We start from the raw sequence: 19,467 nt of genomic DNA, 5'->3' as shown, positions 1-19,467 counted from the left end.
TACTGATCATCTATGCAGCACAGCCTTTTTGCATTATGACGCCATTATAACACATTTTTTTTTCCTTAATGTTGTTTAGTGAAGGAACAAAAGCCTGTTAGTCGTGCTCTCTAAATGTGCTCATTTGCTGTTTAGCATAAAATTACACCTTCTTTTCCAACACGTTCGTTGTCTGAAGGGACACTGGGCAAAATTACACCGCTCCAACCAGTGTGTCAAAAGCCACAACATCAGTCTGGAAACGACCTGTTTTCTACCTAATCAATAAAACGGTTAAATTGAGGATCATTTACAAATGTGACTGATTTGTGATGCAAGTGAAATCATCAAATGATGCAGAAGGATGTCTTCATGCAGGTAGACCTCCAACATCCAGTCTGGTTAACAGCAATAACATGGCCAACCCAACTTGCAGAAAGAACAGTCTGCTTCAGATCTTGAAAAAATTTCATCCGCAATGATTTTGTGGAGAAGAAATGAGGACAGTCTTTAAGGATGTACTCATTTACAATTTAACAGGAGCAGTCCAGGACTAGCCAGATAATTGCTCTGTCTATGAACTCCTGCATTTATTAAGATGTGGTAGGGTTGTCTCTCCATCTCCCTCTCTGATTGCCAACAGAATTGGACAAATGGGGGCAGGATGTTTTCAGCAAAGACCTTTTATCTCTGACATTCCTCCACTGATCCAGCAGTAAGGATGTTCCTTCTCAACTGTAAGGTGGTAGGTTCTGAGAGCCTCCAGTCAGATGTGGGGATGTCTTGGCACTATTAAAACAGTATATTATCTCTTCTCCAAAGAATTCACAACCTGGTTTAGAAAAAGGCACAGGGCTTCCTCCAGAATTGTAGAGGATTATTCACAAAAAGGCTGCAGGAGTGGGGCCTAAGTATTTTTTAATGTAATTTTTTTTTAAAAGACATAACACATAAAAGTCACTACTTGGGTATATATGCTCAAGAATTAGTAACACAATATAATTACTGAAACTGTTGCCAAATCACACTTGCAGTACTTGCTTATAATTTTGTCTTAATCTTTTGGATCCAGCTTCTTAGTTGGGTCTTTTTAATCAAGCAGTTGCAGAGAAATTAATTATCCTTAAATGCCATAAAACATTAGATTGAGGTCTGTTTTGGAAGTTTCAGAGGGCCAGCAGACATAGCTCATTCTCAAAAAGATCGACAGACGTTAATTTTTAAAAACTGTTTTCTTAGCAGAAGCTGGCAAAACTGGGTACGTTTTGTCCCAGGATACAGACACAGCTACCCTGATCTCAGTGAGATTCCCACAGGCAGTGATGTAACAAATTTGGCCCCTGGCTCAGTTTTCAGTTAGTATATGTTTTTTGCTGTCTAAAATCTTTTTTGTTGGTTTGAGAAAGTAAGACAAATGAGAGAAAAAAGGCAGCTAAGTAAGTGCACCATGTTAGGCCTGGAAGACTTCTCTCCAGACTGAAAAAGATACCATGTATGGGGGCTAATGACTCCAGCATCTCCCATGGTTTCTCAGTAGCAAAGGAAATGGTGAAGCGAAACCTCTGGAGAATGCAAAAACTGAGTTTCAAGTGGGACAGCAAGAAGTAGATGCACTCACCATCAGATGGGAGGACTGAGGCTGAGGGAGTATGACAACTCCCTTTCCTAGAACCTACATAGAACCTAAACGAAGCTATGAACTAGAACAACTCAGTGTACCCTTGTCACACCCTTCATGTGTTGCATAGGAGGAAAAGAATTTAAGAGCTAAATGGAAACATCATTAATTGAGTGATGCCCTGCTATCCAGTGTTTCATGCTTGCTGGAGCAATGTAGGATAGTAAAATGCAGCAGCCGACCTCTTCTCATTAGGTAAAACATGATCAACCTTTCCTGAATGATGTACTACAAAAGTATCTGCTTGACGAGGCACAGAGAGAAGGCTAAACCTTTTCAATATATTGACTGATTTCAGTTTCTTAAATAGGACATTGATTTATCCTACCACATAGGAAGAAAAGACATTAAAGGAAAAGAAAAGAAAGAAAACCAAGAACGTTTTAATCTATGATCCTGATTCCAATTCTAAATGAGAAAAATAACCTTATGAGCAGCTGTTAAAGACAATATTTTTAGTTTATGAAAGAAGAGCAATTTCCTCTTCTCCTAGTCCAAATAAAAAGACACAAGGAATAATAAATACAACTCAAAACACATAAGCCAAACACCAGTTCACAAACTGAACAGCTAGCTATACAGACGTGTATTTTCCGTAACAGACTTAGCACACACAGTCAGAACATTGTAAAGTACTAAAGAAAATGACCTACCTAGTCTCCAGTGGGATGTTACTGTTAAGTAACCAGTTGTCCTGAGCATGGGCTGGCTCTTGAGTGCTGGCTGGTTGTTCTCCAGAAAGAGAGTGGTCCGTAGGAGCTGGGCTGGGGTTGCTGCGTGGAGTGAAGTTCCCTCTGTTTAGAGAATTGATGGAGGCCGCGTGATGTTGATTTGGGGTGTGAGCATGTGATATTGGAGGTGGTGGAGTTCTAAGTCTTGAATGATTTTGAAGATTTGGAGGATGATCTAAAACATAAGCAAAATATTTTTAAGGTTCATGATTTGAGCTGTTCCATACTGCGCTCATTTATGTGCAGGCAATTCTAAAAAGTATGAAGGCCGGGATGCCACATATCCTAAATCAAACTCAAAAGGGTAACGTAGCCTTGTTCCATATGCTCTAATGACACATCCATTGATCCCCCAGCTGGCTAGAAAAATAGTTCAGTTTCATGCACAAAAGTTATGAAAGCTTAAAGCGCTGCAAAAAGGCTGTCCTGACAGCCAAGTTAACTCCGATGAACAACTGCAGGTTGCAAACTGCAATCTATCTGTGACACTGATTTGTGATAAAGCATGAAAAATACAACCAGCCTGGATAGATAACACTTTAGAGCAATTTTATGATGGATATACAGCTCCCCGTGAAGTTTGTTCTGCCTGTTTTGCCAGAGAACTTTCAATAGTTAAGTCAACAAGAAGACTGAGAATACATTTAATCATAGACTGAATTTAGGGAAAGCCATAAAACTGTGTCAGGGTTATACAATTTAACAAAATCCAATAGTTTGTATTGTTAGAGACGTACTCAAACTGAGTAAAAAATGCATGTGGCATAAAAACTGAGGTGTCAGGAAAGTGAAACAACATATGGTGAAGAAAGATGTAAAGATCAGTGATATGGCTACTTTGAGTAAAACTCAAAGTGTGTTTGTTAGCCAAGAGTCTGAGGGAGGTAGACTGAGGAAGGCAAACATTTAGGAAAGACCAACTAGTGCTGATTATATTGGTATTTTTAGTTTTTTAATTAACTATCAAGGATTTTTTTCACGTGTTTTCTGGAGATGAAGAAAAACTAGAATGTTTGATGGAACTGGAGGGAGACTGGCAGTTCAGTATACTGGATATGGAATACAGGAAACTAATTCCTCTCTGATTTTAGTAGGTTTATGCTTGTAAGTCATTAATACACAACATTTATCTGATGCCTTGTCTGACAAAAAAAAAAAAAAGTATATTGTATCAATCTAATACTTACCAGACAGACTTCTGTATCATGGAAAACTAACACTCATTTACTCTCTAATTAGAGAGCTCAGAACTGAATGAACTGACTCACACTACCTTACCATTAACTATGGCTGATTATACCAAAACCTTAGGGTGGCTGAGGTGATCTAGCAAAAAAATAGAAGGTGTTAATTACGAAGGTGCCATTATTCTGTTTGAACATGTATCTACCTCTGGCTTTGTTAGGTGAGACATGGGACCGGGGTATATATTCCATGGGGAGAACTGAGTGCTTTTAGGGTCCCAATCTATTTTACCTTATACTCTGAGAAAGGTCAGAGGAACACCTTAAAAGTGCTATTCTCTCTATTGTATATTGGTACAACAGAGAACAACAAGCTCAAAAGAAGAGGTCCATACTGGTCATCTACATTTGGACAGAGATTATTCCCAGGAATCTAATGGAGTATCCAGAAGTCTGACTTAGCAAAGCTCATCCTAAATTAATAATATCATACTGGACTCTGATCTAACACTAGTTAGCCCTGAAAAAATCTGTACATCAGCCAGCAAACTAAAGGGAAGGACAGAGCAGCGACTATGGACTGTACGGATGAGGAATGTCAGAACGAAATCAGGTCTGACCTCAGCTCTGCAGCACCACGTGAATCAAGGCATTCAACCATCCTTGGACTGGATATTACTGGGGACTGTCACTTAACTGAAGCCATGAGCATGGAGGTAATAAAAACAACAGTCGAAGAATCCTACTGCTGGCTTAATTAAATTAGTGACTCATTTTCCCACTCAACAGACAGCAGCCATGGTTGCTTGGCTAAGCCCCTTTTGCTGAGAGGCAGAAGGAAGATGGGAAGATAGGCACAGAACGCACCAAAAACGGCAGTCTCGGGAACAGGTCTGCTTATAGACAAAGGAAGATAGCAACAGTTTATTAATTCCAGGCTGAGGGAGATGAACGTAAATAAAGGATTTCCAGTTTCCAGTTTCTAGGGCTGTCAATCTATCACCGTTCACAAGACCTTAATTCATCCCAGAGAAAATGACTTGTCTAATCAGGAGCAACATACCAAAAGTTCCCAAGACCAGTTATTTGAGTTTTCATTTCAACTGATGCCTGAGATGAATACTCTGCACAAACAGGAAAGGGGGGCAAATGGGTGAATCCTGGAATATGCAATAGGTGTTTTGTGAAGTTCTCCTGCTATTGGTTGACTTTCCCTACTGGAGACACCATTTTCAGACCGTGAGTCAGAGCCTGTTTCCAAGGATCTATTATGTAAATTCCAATTTACACCCTATTATTGCAGACACATTGCAGATGCTATTATGGATAATGCTTTCGAATCAAGTAAAAATGTGTCATTTTCATTCTCTATTTGCATACCCTCTGTGATTTCTTTGCTAAGTAGAGACAGCACATCTATCTTACTCTGTTCTATGTGATTTTTCACAGGATTTTATAGCTTGTATTTCTTTTTCTGACATTTAGGTAGCTTTTCCTCCCAGAATATTTTTGATTTTATTATATACAAATTCTGAACACTTACGTCATGTCTGAGCATTACTGAATTTAATATACCTTGACTAGGATTAGCAACTATTTCCCTTGCCTTACTATCTTTTTTTTTCCTTCTTCTTCTCAAGTTGAGGAACATTAGAAAAAAGGTGTAGATGAAAGCACAAGCTATGAAATCTTCCTACTGAAAATTACTGCAGCTGTGCAGGATTTTCTTGATGCGACAGAACTATTGAGGTTCTTACCCTCTGCTGTCACCAAAGATCCAATGGGATTTGCAAAGGATAAGGGAATCCCACGAAGAAAATTCTTTCTTGATTTCCTAAAATTGCAATTGTCCCCTTATTTGAACATGCTCTTTTTAACTTGTTCCGCAATGTCTGAGTGATATAAAGTGTGTGGTTATATTTCCCCACAGGAAGGAGAACCTTACTGCTGGCTGCAGTGGCTCTCTTACATCATGTATGTGTGTGAATCTTATACAGTGGGAAGATGCTCTGATTATCCTGCTATATATTATATATAAACACTGTATATTTATAGCTGGTTAGGCAGCACTGAATTTTTGCAGATCCCACCACATGGGTGGGATACAGCTTTCTACATGTAACAGCAAGCCTCTATTGGGACAACAGCACCACAGGAATTCAGAAGACCTTATAGAGGAGCAGGACATTGTGGCTTCTGCACAAATTGTACTAGGTTCCCCAAGACCTTTCTTAAGCAACTGTAAGATGGCTAACTGTGCCTATTTGGAAGTTATCTTGGCTTACTCAGAAAGAGGTAATTTTCAAAATTTTCCTCCTCGCAGTTTTCCTCTTTGGTTTCCAAAAAGACACGGAGTTTATCATTCCCTTTCTACTTGTTGGCGTGAAAAACCTGACATATGCTATTCAGAAGGACCAGCTAAGCTAACAAAGTACTGAGGAATAAAACAAACACCTTGTAAAACAACACCCCTCCCCCCAAATTTATAATAGTCTCCAGAGTCAAGCAACACAGTTTATGGGATGATTTTTGCCTTGAAGGGACAGAAAAAGAGATCTGTCAATAGCAAAGGAGTCCTCACAGCCTTAGATGCCAGGTGACAATGAAAGAGGGTCCTGGTGATAAAGTTCAACATTTCTAGAAGATAGGCTGGCACTGTGGAAGTCAAAATAGCTCAGAACTTAATGAACACCCCTGTAAGCCTCATTTTCTCTAATGGGTCTCCAAAGTGTGTCAAACATGAATTATGTCAGTATTCAAATGTAATGAAACATTGGTAATCTGATTGCGAAAAACACCAATAGAAATCAAGTTGCCTTTGTGTTGCTTTTTTTGTTTGTTTTTTTAACATTAAAATGTCATTGACTAACACTGGCTTGGTAACCACAGATAAAGCAGAGCTGAAAGATAACTCAGTTAATGAAGCTTGTACTTGGCACATATTAGAGAGCCTTGACAGAATCCCGTGAATGAAGAATTGAGTAAATGTGAACCATAAAAAGATTACCAATGAGGAGCTAATATGACAAAATGTGAATAAAAGGTCTGAACCCCATGTTCCTTTTCTTTCCCTTAATCTTTAATGAGTAGTACTGTTTTGAAATTAGTCTATGTAACAATTACACTTTCTGATTCATTAGGTTTTGGAATTGTGTTCAGGGCAAATGTGCTAACCTCAGAGTGAAAAATACGTTCTCATCTTTTTTTCCCAGTTTCTCCTGTTCCTCCACACATTTGTCATTTGTATGTCTGCTCATATTCAGACAGCCTGATGCCTGACTGGTGTCCGGGTTAGGTACAGGAAATATTTCTCTTTACTCACTGTATATAGTGCCAGGTGGAATGAATCACTCATTGCTCCCTTGAACTTAAACTCCACAGTAGCTGTGATGACTAACTTGGTAGTGTGACTTTGGGCAATTGTGCTTATACCCACACACAGAGAAATCCCCCCAGTTGCAGAGGAAACAATCTTTTTTAAAATAATGAACTCTGCATTCAACTGACAGAGCAGCTAAGAGCCTTGCTTCGGCTCCAGGACCATGTTTCAATCTGCTGCAGATGTACGCTCACAACACTCACACCACCAGCCAGCTGAAATTACCTTCATAGGCTCCCTGTCCCTTTGGGTGCCACTGGGTATGGAAGCTGGGGTGCCTTCTCTCATTAATCTGATGAGCCACCTCAGGTCAGGTGAACTATGAAAGACTGAATTGGGTCTTCCCCAGCACCCTTGTAGGGGGCACAGAGAGTCTGCTGTTAAAAGTGAGACAGCTTGCCAGAAACAGGTTCCCTGTCAGACACATGGCAAGCCAATGATGGCGTCTGCAAAATGAAAAGCAAGCAGAATATTTAACCCCCACGTTGGCAGATAATGCAAAAATATAAGGAGAAAAATCAGCATGGGAGACGCTGTCTGCTCAGAGGGTACCTTGGTGGCTTCTGGTGACAGCCAGGACCAACTGCAGACCAAGCGTTTCTCCCGCTTGCATAGAATCCAGCTGAACGTGCAACATCTGGACTGAGCTGAAGCAATGTGCAAAGGTGGCACTTCTGTCGTTATCAAGCAGGTCCATCTCAGGGCTGTTATTGATATTCTGCAATCTAGAGGAGAATTTCCTCCTTCAAGGAATGTCCTACAACAGGCTCTGTCTACATGGGACAGTCAGGTAGTCTAATGAGGAAGCCACCCCACAGCATGGTGACAGAAATGGAGCGAAACAGGTCACTCGGTATTCAGATGATTTATCTGCACAGAGTTGTCCGTTTTCCCTCACTAATGCTTAAAGACTGGAATTAGTGGTACAATTTGAATGACTGAATCTCTCCTTAAGAAGCATAACCACTGAATTTGACTTGAGACTAGCTTCTCTTACTATCAAGAGGTGTGTTTGTACCATGCTGTGAAATACATGTTTTTCTGTAGCAACATCTTGTGCTGCTGGTTTTCAAAATGCTAAGCCACAAAATGACACTGAATTATAAAAGAAAACAGAGAACTGTTGTATAATCTCCATTAAGTAACAAAACAACAATAGGAAAGCTACCTTGATGTTTTTCCTCTATTTTATTTTAAGTAACAGCATAATAGGGAGCTGCTGTTCCATCAAGGACTCTCACGAGAGAAAAGCGTAGTCCTCACCATGCAGTTAAAATCAGCAGCGTGTATGTCCTGGTTCTAGAGTGTATTCTGGTTCAAAGTCTTCTCGAAGTTGAGCTCTTTGAACCCCAATCTTTACAGCCTTGTATCTCACTGGTACTTTAGCATGCTATATGCAAAGACATGCAACCAACTGTGTTATATGGATGATTAAGAAAAACTGAAGAAAAACCTTCCTGTGCACAACTGTATTGTAAATTTGGTGCAGTCTTTTGTCCAGAAAAGTCCTACAAGCATTGGAAACTATTTAATAGAAGAAAATAGCTATACAGATGGAAATAGTTTTGAGTGTTCCTCTAAATGTGCAACGTGGACATCGAATTTGCAATAATCAGTGCTACAATAAGTGGATACCAAAAAAAGTTGCAGAACATAAAAACCGTAGTGAATTTTCATGACAACACTACCTACAGTGTCCCTGTGAATGTCTCCAGCCACCACCCATAGCTATTTTAGACATTGTTGGTAAAGCTACATATACCAGGACCAGTGAAAAAAGACTCTGTAACTATCAAAATCTAAACTTGACCTCCAGCAGTGTACAATGTGTAAAAAATGCAATCATTCTTCATCTTGCAAACAGACTGTAACCAGTAGCAAGTGGAAATGGAGGACCTAGAAACCACACAGCAGATAAAATGGCACCTTGTTACTGACTGACAAGTCTAAGCTTTATAAACTATGAGGACTTCCTTCTGAAACATACTTAATAACTTCATTTGTTTACATGAATGACATAAAAAATCAGGCCCACCTGGATGGTATATGTGCACATGTAAAACTAGTTGAAGCTCCTCTCTAGCCGCACACATTAACACTTCATTGGTTTTACTGTTTATAGGAAACAAGTGCACCAAATCAAGTCCAAACAAGCCATCTCCTCTGTGTTTTTCTCATCAAATGTGTACATTACATGCAAACTTTCCTCTCAAGTGCCAAAGTGCCTTTGCAAAAGCAAAATATTGACTTTTGGGTTTCAAATCAATTTTTTGTTTGATGCTAGGCTGTCAAGCTTTGGTTGTACGTAGTCAACGAGAGCTCTGGGTGGTTGTTTTCCCATCAGTATGCATCTGATTGAATTGAATGCCCTACAAGTAATGCTTTTAAAAAGGTCTGTGTCACTGTCAAAGGATGATATGCAGACTTTTAACCCATGGTGTTCATTATTTAACTTAATAAAAGGGAATCACAGGCTAATAAAATCAAGGCAGAGGATTACTATTTAGACTCTGACAGTTTATGAAGAACCATTGCCTTAAACACAGAGAGAAGTGGAAAAACCCCCAGAATATCTGGCAGAGTGTAAATGAGTTACTTAAATTTAAATGACACATTTAAGTTCTTAAATAAGTTACTGCAAACGTGGGAAAGTAGCCTCTACAGTGCCCAATTAAGCAAGTATTCTCGCAACCCTGGAGGCTCTGGATTTTCTGCTGGGCTTACTGAAAAGGAACACCTTTAACTACCCTGATACTATACACTGGAGGCAATGGTAGCCTTTGAAGGCTCAAGCTGTTGAACTGCTGGCCCTTCTGGGTCTAGGCATATAAACAAACAAATCAACATATATTTCTATATATAACAATGCATCATTATAGCTCCTTCCCTCTCAGAAATGCCCCAAACATAAAACCTGACTGTGAGCCTTGCCACTCTGGTGAGATGCTGCTGTCACCCACACTGTGCCCTCAGCCCCTCAGATCTGGGTTCTCATGTCTGAAAAACCATAATTACAACTCCCTTAATTTTCAGGAGGATGGTCTGATCTCTTTGCTGTGCCATTTTGACAACACTGACGGCTTCCATGAGCTCCCTTCCTGCTAAATGACTGAGGATAAACTACCTCCACTGTATCTTAATGGGGGACAGCACCCTAATGTGAGGCAAGAAAATCCATTGGCTTGAGCAAAGGATGGCGTATCTGTGCTCTGATTTTGAGTTGCTACAAATCACACTCATCAAATGTTTCTAAACACGTGTGCCTAAAACTGCAGCCTACCTCCTGAAGAACTGGGAGCCTGCAGCTCTCTCTTTTCTAAGTAAGAGATGTAGGAAGTCAGTACTTCTGAAAATGTGTGCCTTTTTTTAAGTCTCAAAAGGTGTATTCAGTTCCCCATGTTTTATATATTGCAATGTATGCTATATAAAGCCTAAAACTCATCTGCAGTCAGCCAGGATATCCCAGTGGCTGGGGATTAGGCAATGTCTACGCCACTTGGATGATTACCCCTCACAAGTCTTCTTTCAGTGGTGTCCAACTTGCCCAGGCTCAGCACAAGCAGCTGGATGCCATCCCTCATGCATAAAAGGCCTGGAGAAATGGAAATAACTCTCAGATTTGCTGCCCCCCCAATGCACATTTAAGAAACACAACTTTTATTATACCTAAGGTTATAATTCTTGAAAGAAATGTGGTGCATTTCTCTGATGTCTGCAGTTTATTGACTTGAGACACTGAGGAACTCTTTTGTACAGAGAGAGTTTAACTGGTTTCCCTGCGTACACTGTCTCCTGTGTCTGTTGTGTGGTTCTTTCACACAGTGACATATGGAGACAAATATATAAACAAACAGAAAACCACACAGTTCAGCCTTGTCCAAACCAGACATGATTAGCTGGTATAGTTACACTGGCAAATTTCTGAATTGTTTGTGTAAAGCTGTTCCCCAAACTAAAGTACATCCGCAAAAGGTGACTTTGGCTGCTGTAATAGCAAATAAACTCGGGATTTTGCCAGCATAGCTCTGTCAAATATTGTTGGCTTTTTTTTTCATATACCTATATTGGAAAAGCTTTGAAATAAAGACCTCATCTTTGCCTGTTTCTCCCTAAAAATAAAATGAACAAACAGTCTCTATTTTGCTTATGCCCTTCAAAAATCTTATCTAAACTGCAGCGCTGTTGTGACTTAGCTGTACACAAACAAACAGGACTGACAGATCCCCAGCTCCATCAGCAAAGCTGACTATTTATAGTAGCGGAGGAAATAGTCTGGTTTATATAATTTTTACAATGTTGTTAGCAGTGACGATCCAGAGACTGTCCTTTTGCAAATATGAAGCGATACAACTTCCACGCAGTTCAACTGCATGGCAGGACCAGGTATGCACTCTTAGCGGTCACGGTGAAAGATTAATATGCCGCAAAAACATTTTAAAAATTTACTGTATTCAATGTTAACTTGCAAGCTTTGGGTCTGGATTCCGACCTCTGAGGGGCATGTAATTTCCAGAGCCACCAGGGAGTTGCACAGCACAGACATCTGAGGGAGGGTTTTGCCCCTTTCTTTTTTGTTCGTACACGTCCCAGGCTTGTGAATGAATCAGCCTCTGGAAATGCACAATTCCATTATTTCACAGCAAAGCGCTTATGGAATGTGACATGATGTGGTATAGCACAATGCCGACAAGCACTAATGATTTTAATTATTTACTCTAGAGAAAGAAATAGGGAAATTTCATGTTGGCAGCAACTGAAATAAACTATTTCAAGTCTTTGCTGGCAAATGCAGATTTTTTCATGACTTTGAATCAACTTCTGTACATGCTGGCACACAGGTGCCACCAAACAGAGGCACTGCACAGTACAGAACTAGTTCGCCAGTTTTTCCTTTGTTACCCCCTCCTTAACCCCATCCTCCTTTTATTATTTTTTTTGCTGCCTTTAAAGTTTTAACAAAGCCATTTCTGTTAAATACCTCCAAAGCCCAACATAAACTGGTGACAATTCTATCTGACAGCTGTGACTGACATGATGTCTGTCACAGTGATTAATACCTACATCCCCTGCCCCATCCACTGCGTATACAAAAGCTACTGATTTCCTTTGGTGAAAACCATGGGTGCAGTTAAGTGTAAAATCTCTCTGCACAGGTGGAAAACCTTATTCCCTTTGGCACAGGAATCTGATTTGTGAGAGTTGGGCTCCATGACCTTTCCCTTCAGGTTCTATTTGACATTCTCGGAAGCACGATGGCAGAAGGCTGCACTCCAAATAATTCTGAAACAGACATAAAACTTTTATATTTTTATTAACACTTGAAGAGGCCACTAAAAGAAAATCAAAACTATGAATCTGTCAAGACACCCCTCAGCAGTGCTGCACTTTGTTCACAAAAGCACCATGACGGAAGGGCAATGTAGTTTATCTGGTGTGTATGTTTGTCTGTCTGTTCATAACGCCTCCACTCCTAAATATCTCAGTCCTAATTAATACAGTCCCTCTGGCAACATGCTTCTGAGAGAAAATATTCATGATGAGTCTCATTTATGGTTAGTCTCATTTATCACATTCTTTTTTTTTTCTTCTATGTTTTAGGATATAAATTTCTAGCATGTAACAAATATAAACAAAACTATAAATACACATACACCTAAATATTAATAGATCATAAAGACGTTTCTACATGTTCTGATGTTATTTTTTTACCCTATTATTCTGAATGTACCTTTGTATATCTCTCCGCCTTGTTACAGATAGACAGATGTGTACAAATGTATACAGTGCTATAGAGAAAGAAAAAACATGTTATAGTGTTTTTTAAACCACAACATATAGTTAAAAAGATTTTGATCTTTTCTTAATTCCTGCTCTTAACTTTTTTGTTCCCCTACCAGGAGGTATTGCCTTTACTGGCATCATACATTAAAGTGATGCTTGCTGCCCATCAACTTCCATCCTGGAAAATGGGCTAATTTAAAATGAGTAAATAAAAAGGTTTCTGGTAGAACAAAAAGACTGCCCTAGCTTTTCTGCAAAAAATTGCAAAAAAAGTTGTATCAGAATTATTCTTCATTATCCTAGTGCTTATTGTGGTTTTCTTCAGTACAGGAGAAACTGAGGAAAACCACTGTACCAGGCTTCACAGCAGTTATTTTCAAGTACACAAGATATAGAAAAAAGTTTGAAAAATGCATATCTAATTCTGCAAGTCATACTTCGTAGACAGAAGTCTACAAACTGCCCATGTGTGAAACTGCCACGGGATTACTGATAGCTCTAAGTATGCCAGTAGGGAGATTTGCAGATGCACAACAGAAGTTAGGTACCATCTCCCGTTTGTGCCTGTGGCACTGCGCCACTCAGTGACATCTGCGACCTTGAAAAATGCACCATGAAAATTTTAAAATCAAGCCCTGAATTAACGATATTAGCGCAGACCCCTGAAGCCAGGCGCTTAGCTTGTTTAAGAAGGTACTTTGAACATACATAGTCCCAGCACTAACTGAAGTCCAATATTAGCTGAAGATTCCCTTAGCATGTGGCTGTTCAAGAGAGTGACAATGCACTCAGAAAACACTTTGGCATGAAGCGTGCGACTTTAAAGCTCAGTCAGATTATCATGAAAGATGAATTTTCTAAGGTTCTTTTCATTACTTTCTGTAAGTGCTCTTGACATTCTCCAAAGCAGTTTAGGAGAGCTTCCCAGGAAAAATGTCAAAATAAAGTAATAATTTTCTTATAATATTGTTCAACAAAATGTGAGCATGGCATGATTTAGAAATGAAGATCAGCAACTTACGAAGACGGTGCACACACGCACACACCTGTATATTATCAAGGGCTTCGGTGTGATCAAAACAATAAACAATAATTTCATATTTGTATTGTCAAAGAACTAGAACAACTGGTCGGTGTGGAAAGGGGATTTTACATGACCTTCAAGTATCCTGACAATATACATTTCAACTATATATGAAACTTCTGTTTCAAACATTGGTAGTTATTCACTGAGCAAAACAATTTATACTGGCTTCATACTGGAAGCATTTGCTATAAAATTTATACTCCTCCTAACTCTTTTTAAACAGAACAAATCAAGTTCAGTATAGAGTCGTATTAAAATACTGCCTTGCTTTTTTAGGGACAATCTTGTTAAAACTAGTTTACTATCTGCCACAGGCATCAACTGGCACAACTCTGTGAGGGTGACGAAATTTTTTTGTTTAATTAAAGAGATGATCATAAAGATATATTTTATTATCTGTAACTCAAGAACTACGTGTGATAAAGGGGGTTTTTTTGTTCCCTTCATAGTCCCAGAGCCTCCCCTACCTCCTAGCTGAATGATGTACGGGCTGGAACGGACCCATCATAAACCACAGGCTGTAAATTAAACAGTGGGATGAATAACTGGCTGGAGGGTTTTAGGAATGCTAACATAACACGTTATTCAGTCTACTGTGAGGGAACTTCTTTCAAAAAACACATTTCTGAGGTAGAAGTACAATTACTTAATAACATGATTTAAATGAATAATGACTGGATATTTTTAGCTATAAGGCTTAAATTTCACGGAGTATGTTTATGCATAGAACTTTGGATTACTGACTTTTATCCTAAAGGTTCCTAAAGCACTTCACATATTTACCACAAATTACAGGAAAGAATGATTTAACTCATCACTGGAAGGCCATCATGCCTGCCAAAGAACAAGACAGCTTCTGGATGAAGGATGAAGGGTGAAGCCCTGCCCCCGCTGAAGACAACTGCAAAACTCTGAAAGACTTTAGTAAGGTTGGAATTTTACAACTCATCTTCCGCAAAAAAATACCTTAATACTTGAGGGGAACTTTAATAGTGGAAACCAGGCAGGACTTCCTTTATTCTTCAGTTCCAGTGATCAAACCATGACAGGGACAGATCTATGTTTGCCATTATGAATCTCGCAGCCTACCTCCCTGTCAGTGTACCCATTCGGAAAGAAATGTGCAGAAACTCCCACAGAGATACACTGCCCTTGATCTGCAGCAAAACTCCTGTATTGTCAACACTCGCCTTGATCTGCAAGGTAACTCTTGATGTCAGCGGCAGTTTTGTGCACAGTATGGGCAGTATATAGCTCCTAAGGAAAATTTTAGAAGCTGGGGATGCATTGAGATTAATCAGCATTTGAAACCTCACTGGAGAAAAACAAATGAGCAGGGTTTGTGGATACAGTCAGTGAGGAACATTCAACTGCAGCCAGAAAAAAAAACCATCACACTGAAAAATTACAAATGAAGCCAGAGAAGAAGAGCAAGAGTGAGGCAGGGGAAGGTTAGCCTTGAAGAAAGGATCATTGACAGAAGGACCAGACTGTCTTCATCTCTTCTACAGTTTTTCTTCCGAACTATCAATTTTCTTCTGGGCCATCCCTGATCTTCCCCCATCAGCCAAATCTGAACTCCCCAAGCCCTGCCAAGTTGTCCTTAAAGCCGTATCTTATAAGCCATATAAACCTGGGGGGTTGGAAGTAGATGCTCAAATTTCTCTGCACCTCTCTCCTACCCAATCCAGTCTGTTATCTTCTGGAAGATTCATAGGCAAAGCACCCTGAAGTGAACCCACAGACCCAACTCTGATGGGATCTTCTGGGCCGAGAGATGGCCTGACCTCATAGAAAAACTCTGGACAGCAGGAAACTTACACTCTCCATTTCTTTAAATTCATGGTAGTAAAGCTGCCAGTTACAAACCCAAAAAGCTTCTGTGTAATTGCACAGTGTCTAGTCAAGGAGTAAAGTGTTGTTTTCCCTATTTGGGACATGATGCTTTTAAAATAATCTATCTGGCATACACTGAGAGCCAGAAACATAAATAACATTTTTTATTGCATAGCAACTTTCACCCTAGATTCTCCAAGCAATTTACCACATTAATTAGTTAAGAGCATCTGATAACAGGACTCCATATTAAGAAGATTATGAATATAATTAAAGGTAATGAAATGATGAAAGGACCTGTGCTTGATTTGAACATTAAAATAGGGAAGTCTGAAGTAACGAAAACAAAGTTGAGCACAAAGATTTGTGACTAAGTACACATGAACTTATGGATTTCATTTCTCTAGGCCAGTCCTGCCTCTAGCTAGGAATATGTATGTGTGAGATCTGAAAGATTTGGTAAAAGCTTTGCTGTGGTACAGTTATTAACACCAGGAGAGCAGCAAAAAAAACGAGACCAGTAAGGCACGCAGGGTTCTGTGGTGGCAATTAAAATTGGATGACTGAGCTCAAATGTTTCATGCTTTCAAAAGGAAACGGTTTGGATGGCAGTAACAGGAATTCTTCAAGATCTGTTGTCCATTTTGGTTCCACTCTTGAAGGACATATATTGCATGCATGCAGGATCATTATCTTTTGGACAGATATATTTGCTGAGACCAAGGATGCACCTTGAATAAACTTTTATTCCCATGCGTGAGGCACGATGGGCAGTGTGGACCAGCAGTTGCATAGTCCCCCTGTAACTGCCAAATCCAAATACAACATGGTGCTGCCGTGGCAGGGTAGGAAGGGTGGCCAAGAGACAGCTTTCTACAAAGGTCAAGAGTCCTTCAAATGGAGTCAGGAGAGAAAGCACAGAACCACAGAGAATACCTGACCAAGATTATGGCTGGAACCCAGCTTTCTGGGGGTATTTTTTTCATGAATCCTAGAAACAAGTTATTTCCAAAACAGCAGAAGTAATAATGAGTGGCTTTCTGATGGCTGCTTGGCAGTGCGTATGTTTTGGCTGACCCGCAGGCTGATGACAAAAAGAACGGGCATCAGTGTAATTCTCCTTGGCCTTTCTTCTACAAAGGCACCAATTTCTACAAAACTTGTAGGAATTTAGTATCTTTGAGACCTCTGCTCCCCCATCAAGCAGCTGAAATGGGCCAACAGCTTAAAAAAATACGTGCAGGATGTCAGGCAGATGGGCAATACAATTATTTAGGCCTCATTTTCTTAGGAAACACAGTTGAAAATGAAAGTGATTGCATTGGGAGGACAAACACAGATTGTCAGATGAATTATGAAATATTCTTTAACAAACTGCCAAAATTATTGCTTTTCTTTAGTCACTACATATGCAGACAGTGTATGGTCTTCTTTAGGTAAAATGCTGCCTCCATCTTGAAGAGTTCAAGATTTTATGGAGAGAAAAAGAAAGTGGTGACAATCATCTTTCTGTCTTGGAGGAAGCTCCATTTTTTTTAGGAATCAGTATAAAAGCTCCAGTGAAGTGACACATCACCTAAGTGTCCTTCAGTGCAAAAAGAACCTTCTTTTTCTTCCTCCTTCTAAAAGACTTAGGATCTCCATGAGATCATCCACAGAAGACAGCATGCAGCTTATGATGAGGGACTTCTCCAGTCAAATGGCCTCCTCATAATGACAAAAGGTGTCAAAATTGTGGATGAAACACTGGGGGTCATCAAAACTGCATGGAGGGGATGTATCTCTATATGCGTACTACAGTCACCAAAGTTGGTGAGTTAGTAACTCTAAACTTCCCTCTGCAGTCCAGTGGGAATCAAAGGATTCTGAGAATTTACATTAATTAAAAGTTTGTATCACACCACTGATGTCTGATAATTAGCCATTCAGAATTGAAGGCTGGCAGATTAATAACACTTGTATCCACATAAATCAAGAAACTGTGATTCATCCCCTCCAGAAGCTGTCTCTGGCTGTCGCTACAGGCATCCTTCATTAGAGACCGCTATCTCTAGCAAATCAAGCAAGGATCCATGCACAAGTATCAACAGTATTTCTATTTCTTAGCTGACTTGGAGTTACTGATAAATATTCTGCTGACTCCAAAAGGGTTTCTACCTACAAAGTATGCCAAATGAACAGGTACGGAAGCAGAAGGAAAGCTCTGGTTGACGTGGAACAGCGTTGTGGCTCAAACAGCTTGTCTGTAGAAGGCGGCAACTTAGCTGTTGGAGCTGGATGAGCTGTGAAAGGCTGTATGGAAACTCAGTGCCTGGCACAATGAAGAGAACTGAGTGGTTTTCTGAGGGAATATTAGCAAAGACTCCAGCTCACTAGTGATCCGAACAGCCTTTCATAAGCTTTCATACGCTGTAAGTTTCTGATACAGAAACAGACAGTGCTCTAAGCTGTGGTGTACAAATGTACAGTCTGCCCAATCTGTCTGATGCCAAATACACTCACCTGGGCAAAAGCGATTGCTACGAAGGGGTCAGTGCTGTGACAGCTGGCATAGTACTGTTTGGTGGTGGGGTGTGATACCGGGCTAGTATCTACCACTCAGATCTCAGTACCAGAGGCAATTGGTTTTAAGTTCTGAGCTGGGTCAGAGTTATGCCAACGTGATTCCTCACAGCCCTAGCAAAACACAGCTTGAGCCATGGGGACCTTTGATCAGCAGCAGGAAGGAGAATTGTGCCTCTTTATAAGGAAAAATCCCAGAGGGGGCACTTCCCTTGTTTTTTTTCTCGTAGCTGTGAAGGCTACTCTATACATGTACATACCATGTTCTTAGGCTTTTCCCTAAGCGTTCGATCCTAGGCATTTCTGAAGACCTGCACAGATACTGCTGTGACACAACTTACAGAGGCAATACTCAAAGCTGGACAAGTTAAGACAAGACTTGAAATAGAACTCCAGCAAGATGTAAAGAGGAAGGAAAAGGAAGTGGGTAGAGTACTCCAAAACTGCCAGGCATCCAGAGCAAAGTATTCTGAACTAATATGAGTATGTAAAATCATCAGACAAAATCTGTGCAAAATTGTGTTGAGGTATTATTGGTCAAACATCTGCTTCTACGTCAACATCCAGAAAAGATGCAGCTTAGGAGCACTTCAAAAAGAATTGTGGGTTGTTTTTTTTTTCATTTCAGATGCTGATGTATGCTACGCCTACTCCCACTAGCTCAAGTTTATGAAACAAATAACCTGACACATGGAGTAGTCATGTTCTCATCTTTCGGCTACTACTATTTCCTTTTTCTAATTTATGTTACTAAAGTTATCAAGAAAAGACTACTCTCTTGGCAAATCAGAATGAATGCAAAGGAGCAATCGACAACATATATAGCACACCAATCTTTGTACCTAGCCTCCCAGGGACTGGAAGCAAGTTCAGATTTAGATAGAATATCCCCAAGGATTTACACCTATAAATATATGTAGTAAACTCAGTAAAAAGATGAAGTATGAAGTAAGCACTTCATCAAAGGCTTATTTTGGTTTTTAACAAATAAGACAATTAAAACTCCTGCTGCCCACATGAGTCTGTGTGTCTGGATCTTTCTTGGTAGATAAAATTATTCATGGCATATTAGAGCCTGTCAGTATGTTTAACCAGAAAAAAAGAAGTATCATTCCTAGAGGAGATCTAAACAACTTCATTATAAAAGCTGTGAGTGAGTCACAATACATTAGGAAGAACAAATGTAGTCTGCAGTGGTTTTTCAGTTCTTTCTACACCATTGACTTACCAGAGGAAAGTACTACTAATTA

General features: G+C 39.8%; 1 protein-coding gene across 7 annotated transcripts in view; it reads right to left on the bottom strand.

The window, feature by feature from the left end:
- The window catches only part of TENM4 (teneurin transmembrane protein 4), a 624,775-nt gene that overhangs the window by 221,682 nt on the left and 383,626 nt on the right, over positions 1-19,467 (bottom strand). For all 7 annotated transcript variants that reach the window (XM_076328426.1, XM_076328432.1, XM_076328425.1 and 4 more), the window contains one exon: positions 2,311-2,563. In XM_076328426.1, coding sequence (XP_076184541.1) covers positions 2,311-2,563 — 253 coding nt within the window. The remainder of the gene's footprint in view (positions 1-2,310; positions 2,564-19,467) is intronic.

The sequence above is a fragment of the Aptenodytes patagonicus genome, chromosome 1 (assembly GCF_965638725.1).
Source record: "Aptenodytes patagonicus chromosome 1, bAptPat1.pri.cur, whole genome shotgun sequence".
Classification (NCBI taxonomy): domain Eukaryota; kingdom Metazoa; phylum Chordata; class Aves; order Sphenisciformes; family Spheniscidae; genus Aptenodytes; species Aptenodytes patagonicus.
The sequence above is the reverse complement of the archived record's forward strand: the minus strand, read 5'-3'. Positions and strand labels throughout refer to the sequence as shown.